This window comes from Amaranthus tricolor, chromosome 10 (assembly GCF_026212465.1).
Source record: "Amaranthus tricolor cultivar Red isolate AtriRed21 chromosome 10, ASM2621246v1, whole genome shotgun sequence".
Taxonomy (NCBI): Eukaryota; Viridiplantae; Streptophyta; class Magnoliopsida; order Caryophyllales; family Amaranthaceae; genus Amaranthus; species Amaranthus tricolor.
The window spans coordinates 12,877,702-12,884,766 of NC_080056.1; the positions used below are offsets into that span (position 1 = coordinate 12,877,702).

At 30.9% G+C, this 7,065-nt stretch overlaps 1 protein-coding gene across 1 annotated transcript in view; it reads left to right on the forward strand.

Annotated features, from left to right (window-relative positions):
- LOC130825536 (arabinogalactan protein 41) overlaps positions 1-3,317 on the forward strand; it is a 5,092-nt gene extending 1,775 nt beyond the window's left edge. Inside the window, exon 2 of the mRNA XM_057690809.1 lies at positions 2,952-3,317. Within this exon, the coding sequence (XP_057546792.1) occupies positions 2,952-3,025 (74 nt within the window). The 3' untranslated portion in view covers positions 3,026-3,317. The remainder of the gene's footprint in view (positions 1-2,951) is intronic.
- Positions 3,318-7,065: the final 3,748 nt, after the last annotated feature.

Sequence of the window (7,065 nt, forward strand, 5' to 3'; positions counted from 1 at the left end):
AATAATATTAAAAATCAAATGTGAGGATTGCTCGGAATCAGAGGGAAGTGAAGATGTCATGTGTTACTATTTTAATTTGAAGATTTTGATAGTCATGCCATTCTAAATTGATCGTCATACTGATACTAGTACTAATAATCAAATTTATTGCGTTGATGGGGACATGCAAATATACTTTGAAAATGGAAATTTGTCAATTTAATATTAAGTGTATAGAGTAATTGATGGAATTTTTGTCAATAGTGGTTGATTTACTTTTACTTTTCCTTTTACAACCAGTTAATTCTGATTTCTGATAATCTATTAATCATAGCTCAATAATTCAGATTTAACAGCTGTAATTTGTTAAAACCTTGACCCTTTGTTGAATTCGTGATCATTTCTCATGGACTCACACACCTTTAACTAATGAATTCAAATGAAATAAATCAAAAATAACATAATTTTCACTTGTTTCGATTCATTATACGAGGCACTATAAAAAAAGGTCTCTAATACCGATCATCTAATACAGTCGGAAATTAGTCGGTATAGCTTTATACCGACTGAATTCCAACTGTCTTGGTCAGTCGAAACAGGCTTGGTAGGTATATTAACAGCTGTAATTTTAGTCGAAATTACGACTAACTTTCGGTTGGTAGGTATTTAGCGGAATTCCGACTGTTTTGTTTAGTAGGAATTCGGATTCTTTGCCTACTAATATTTAGTCAGAATTCTGATTCTTTACCTAGTAATATTTAGTTGGAAAATTCCGTCTAACGTTTGTTAGGAAAACAGTCAGAAAGCTTCAAAATTCAAATTTGAGTTGAATTTCCAATAATCAGCTATTTAAATATTATTTTTATTTTTTGACTACTGTTCGACTAAATGTCAGTAGGAAATTAGTCGGAAAAGTCAAACACCGTATTTGACATGATTATTGAGCTATAAACTTTCAACTGAACTCCTACTATTTTTAGTTGGAAAACAGTCAGTGTTCGGTTGATCATATTTGACTACATTTGACCTGATTTAATATTATATTAATTATAGTATATTTTTTTTGAGAGAATATAATATGATATATTAATCAAACTAATAATCGATATATAAACAATACAATAAACGTTTAATATTAACAAAAATTTATATTATAAAATATAAAATATAAAACAAACTTAATTGTTTGACAAATACGACATTAATATAAAATAATAATAATTGTTTGACAAAAAAAACTAACTATTCAGTACAATTCAAATATTACAAAAAATAGTTAGAAAGATCTACGAAGGTGAAGGTTAAGGACTCGGATATTGCTGGGACAGGAAGCACACAAACTGGAGCAATTGAGTTATTTCTTTCCTTCTTCGGTGAGCCTCATGTTTCTCTCGGTAAATGAAATTATTAAGGCAATCATTTATTTGACGGATAACTTGCTGTTGATGATCAAGCCTCTTATTCACCATTTGTTGAGGAAGATATCTTTGGTGTTTTGATAGCGACATCACAAGGTCAGCATACCTGTGGAGGAGCAATCACAACACTAAAGCACTCCTCCTTCTTAATAAATGGTAAATGAGAAGCTGGATCATCTAAAACGAGTTATACTTCAAATAGATGATCGTCTCAACAATTCAATTTCTCCAGAGGAACATGAGACCCTTATGAAAGAGTAACGTTGAACAAGGGAAAAGGTGACTCAATTGCTCTAGTTTGTGCGCTCCCTGATCAGTATTTAAATCCTTAACCTCCACCCTCCTAGATCATTCTATCTATTTTTGGTAAAATTTGAATTCTATAGAAACAATTTAGTTAGCTTCTGTTGTAAAATAATTATTATTTTATATTAGTGTTATATTTGTAAAACAATTAAGTTTATTTATATTATATTTTTTTAATATCAAATTCGGTTTATATTAATCATTTATTGTATTGTTTATATATTGATTATTAATTTGATTAATATATCATATTATATTAATGTAATTAATATAATATTAAATCAAGTCAACTGTAGTTAAATATGGTTAACTTAACACCAGTTGTTTTCCGACTGAAAATTACTATATGTTGTGTCGGAAGATTATAGCATCTTTTTTTTGGGTGAAAATCAGGTCAAATATGTGGTGTTTGACTTTTCCAAATGACATTTAGTAGGAAAGTAACCGGAAAATAAAAATAATATTTAAATTGCTGAATTTTGGAAAATTTCAGCTCAAATTTGTTTTTTAAACTTTCCGACTGCTTTCCAACTACATGTTAGTCGAACTTTTGCAACTGAATATCAGTAGGTAAACAGTCGAAATTCCTACGAAACGAAACAATCGGAATTCCGACCAAATACCTATCAATTGAAAGTTAGTTGGAATTTCGACTAAAACTACGGTTGGTTAATATTTACCCACCAACTCTATTTCGACTAACTAATATAGTCGGAATTCAGTCGATATAGAGCTATACCGACTATATTGGGTAGTCGGTGGAGATGTGTTTTTTTTGTAGTACAAGATAACATTATTATTCCTTAACTAGTTAGAATCAATGATTTTCTTTTGAGAAAATACCAAACAATAAACAATAACAATTAATCCAAAATAAATAATGGAATAATGTGTAGTCATTAACAAGGTAATAATTGGTCATCAATTATATAAGGTATTGATATGAATTATACAATAATAACTTGTGCTTATTGTACTTGTAAATAAAAATATATTTTTACTATACGATAAAAAAGCGTATTACATTTTAAAAAATTAGGCCATAAAGTAACATGGCCTTGAGCCATCGCTCAACGCAACTCATTGTACATAGTCGAAGCCTAATCAGCAAATTAGTTATAGGTTCGGACCGTCAGAGTAACCAACCCCATGTTGGGATTAAAATATAGATATTGCTGTTGTTTAAGGTAAGTCAGCTTTTGTTATGTATATTGTTTTTGATTTGAGTTCATAACTTGTGGATTTCAGGGACAAGCATTGATCAAGGAATAGCATATGTGTTAATGTTGGTGGCCTTGGCGCTTACGTACCTCATTCATTAAACATGATTGCAACAATGGTCGATGGAGGGCTCACCATCAACATCATCACTGCACCTTAAACACAGGAGTGTTTGTGATTTTTGGTGTCAATTTATATTAAATGATAAAATTCTGAGAATGGATAGTGTTTTTTACTATTACCATTTTGATTAATTGATGCTTAGAGTATGATTGTGAATTGTGATTGATCAGGAAGAGGTGTAGTTGAGCCCTTTTAGCTTTGTTGTGTTGTTTACATCTAATATGTATTAGATGTTTTATTGTCAGTTTATTTGCACATAATTTCGTCTCACCTCGTTGTCCTTAAATGCAATATTTGTTACTTTTTGAGCTCATTAATGAAAAAATTTAATGGCCTGTTTGATTAGTGATATTAAATGGTGGTAATGAGAATGATTTATAGTGTAAGATTTCATCAAAAGATCCATGTCATTTCCATGGTGATGAAACTTTGATCACAAAAAGTTTTTTTATTCACAAATTTTCATTACCATCTAATATCACCTCCCCGGCTAGAGGTCTTCATTCGGTTGATCGGGTCGGTTTCGGACGGGTGTTATTCGGTTCGGTTGCATTTCAGATTGGTTATTTTTCGGCTGTGTGTTACAACGGGTCACACTCGGGTCGAGTCGGTTAGTCACGGTTCGGTTAGAGATCGGTTATTCAAGCTATCGGGTTAGCATCAGTTCGGTGTCGGTTGAAGTTCGTGTCGAGTGTCAATCGGTCTCGGGTTGTCATCGATTACTAATTGGTTCGGTTTTTTCGGGTACAGATCGGGTTCGAGCTTTATTTTTCGAGTAGTCATCGGTTACGGATAACTATTGATTGGGTCAATATCGAAATAAGTTAATAGTCAGGTTTTTAATTGATGTATGCTCATTTACTTACAAAAAATAATTACCGATTGTTTTATCAGATATAGATTCTGTATGCAATCTCTTCTGTATAGAACTTATGTTCTTCCTTTTTCCGTATTATTAGAAAACTGAAATTGGACTTAATTTGCTAAAATTAGGTGAAAATTTGATTCGGATTTATAACAGTTCGATTTACAATCGGTTCGAGTTTATATCAGTTCGGGTTAAAAACAGTTCGATTAATAATCGATCGGGTTTGTCTCAGTTCGGGTTAAAAACAGTTCGATCTTAATCGGTTTTAGTCAGGTTACATTCGGTTACGTGCATAATTCGGGTCGGATTTGACTCGGGTCGATCACTATTCAGTTCGGGTAACATCGGTTAAGGTTTATATGTCGGTTATAAAATTCGGTTGCAGTTCGAGTTCGATTTTGCCCTTTTCGGTTATCAAACGGTTCGAGTGAAGTATCAGTTCGGGTAATTGCGGTTCGGTAAACCTAAAAAACTTACATTTTTTCGGGTCGGATAATTTTCGATTCCGGATCGGATTTTTGGGTCGGGTTTGTTTTGAACAGCTCTATCCCCGGCTCCCCCAATGGTAATGCGTTGAAATGAATTTTATGACAAAAGTGAGATCATTGAAGTTGGACAAGTATGGACAACAAGGTAGCCAAGAGATTTTTCAATCAAAATTACACGAATTTTTATTCCCATAATTATCATTTATTATCACCTATCAAATGGGCCCTAAAATATATTAACCATATACAGTGATGAATTTTGATGTGTGAAGTTTATTAGCTGCAAGGGTAGGGTGCACGTTGTGCCTACCGGTCAAACCAAGGGAAGTTAGCTTAATTATTTTGTCTAGAAATTGGGAAAGAAAAAGGACGTCGTTGATTATTGTTTACTAAACTACTAAGAACTGAAATTTAATGGATGTAAATATATAATAAAGAGGTTTAGTATATTGGAAATTATCTAATTTTCGTATGAACAATAGTTAATACTCGTTACATATAAATCATGGATTAAAAACGTAATTAAACTGTTTTGTATTAATTTTAAACTCTCGCTATATCAATTAACTAATCATATTAAGACTTCTTATAATTTTTATCTCACACTATCACTATGTTGAACAAAAACTTACCTTTGTCTTGAATCTAAGTTATTCTTAGTTTTAAACTCTCTCTTTGTTCATAAGCAATATAGAACAAAAATATAAAGAAAAATTACCTTTAATAATTTAACATTTTCATAATTTTTCTACAATAATCTCACCTATTGATTAATCATGAATAATCCCAACTTTAAGGGGTATTTTCCTAGAATAAACTCGATAACCATATAATCAGCTATAGTAGATAATTTACAAAAAATTAAATAGAGGAATATAAACTTAACTAATATATATCCATTAATAGAAAAGGCAATACAAAAATAAAAAATGAAAGTAAATAACTTATAAGAATTCAGTGTATCCAAATTAGGTTAAGGAACTAGAATACAAGCACCTAATTAACCTATATCCATAAAACAAAACTACAAAAACTGGCTTTCAAAGTTGAGTAGGCTTTTAAAACAGCAAAGATTAAAGTCCACTCAGTTTTTCGCGGTTCGAAAAATTTCAGCAAACGATCATCATTTCTTGTACTGGTGTCGTATTTGGGCATATAATATATTGCTAGATATTTTTTGAAGTCCAATTTCTTATGCTACTAGTCTTGCATGCTCAAAATAATAAACATGTATCAAAATTTCATCTCAAAACATTCACATTATGAATACTTTTCAACTCTTTTGTTCCTCTTTTTTATCAAACTTATTCAACTGAGTCAAAATCACTTTACTAAACTCCATCATCTTTAAAACCATAAGAATTATGTTTGAAGCGATCAAAATCACTCAAAATCAACATAAATAACCAAAATGTGTAAACTAGCACAAATCTTACAAAATAAGCACAAAATCACTAACAACGATCATTATAAAAAAAGCATAAATCATGTGAATAACTGCAAATAATTACACTTATCAAATCTAAAATACTAGTGTAGGGTACGATAAAAACTCATATATGTAAGTATAGTGAAACAAGTATTAAATATTAGTATAATGTGGGATGAAGTGAATTAAAACTCATGTGGGGAATCAGTTTGATTTTTCTTTTGTGTTATATGTTACACAATTCAATATTAATCAAATTTTTAATCAAATTGACTTAATTATTACACAGATACACTCAAGTCTAGATTATAGCATACATTTAGTAGTATTAATTCTGCCCTAAAAGGTGTTCATATATAGGTTTGGCATTAGTGGACGTATTTGGAAAATTTGAAAAAAATAAGATCATTTAACAACTTAATTCCAAAAATAAGCTTCGTGAAAACTTATTTCCCAAAATAAGCGTCCGTACATCCAAACCTAGCCTCGGTCAAAATCGCTGTTACTAACAGCGAAAGACAAAAAAAAAATAAAATAAATAAAAAGGTATAAGTCGATGTTACTAACAGCGACTTATACCTTTTTATTTTATTTATTTATTCTTTTGTACGAAGTAAACTAGCCGTTGTTAATTAGAAAAATAGCCGTTACGAACTTGAAAATAGCCGTTGTAATAATGTTCTATAAATAAGTAATAACTCCATCAATTTCCTACTTCATTATATGTAATCTACATCATTCTTGTTCTTTTGAATCAATTTATAAAGGTAACATAAAGTATTATGTTAGTTTTACTCTCACTTTATAAATGTTAATATTATTTTTGAAAGTTCACTTATGTTACTATGTTATATGTATTCCGTAGATGTCAAAGGAGCATTGTATTGAAGAGCTTTGTGATTGTGATTATGAAGTTGAGATTAATACAGATTGGAGCGACTTCGATCCAGGGCGTGATTTTGTTGCTTGCCCTTTCTACTTGGTTGACGGATTAGGATGCACATACTTTAGATGGATTGTTCCGGAGGGTACTAAATGGCAGAGAGACTTAATAATACGGCTATAAAAAGAAAAACAAGAGCTTAAAGATGAGGTATTTAATCTAAAGAGACAAATAGATGATATGGCACATAGGAAAGAGGAGACTGAAAGGATTATGAGACAGTTTAAGAAGCCATCTTAGTTAGCGGCGGTAGTTTAACTTAACGAATGAACTATGTAATTTGATATGGA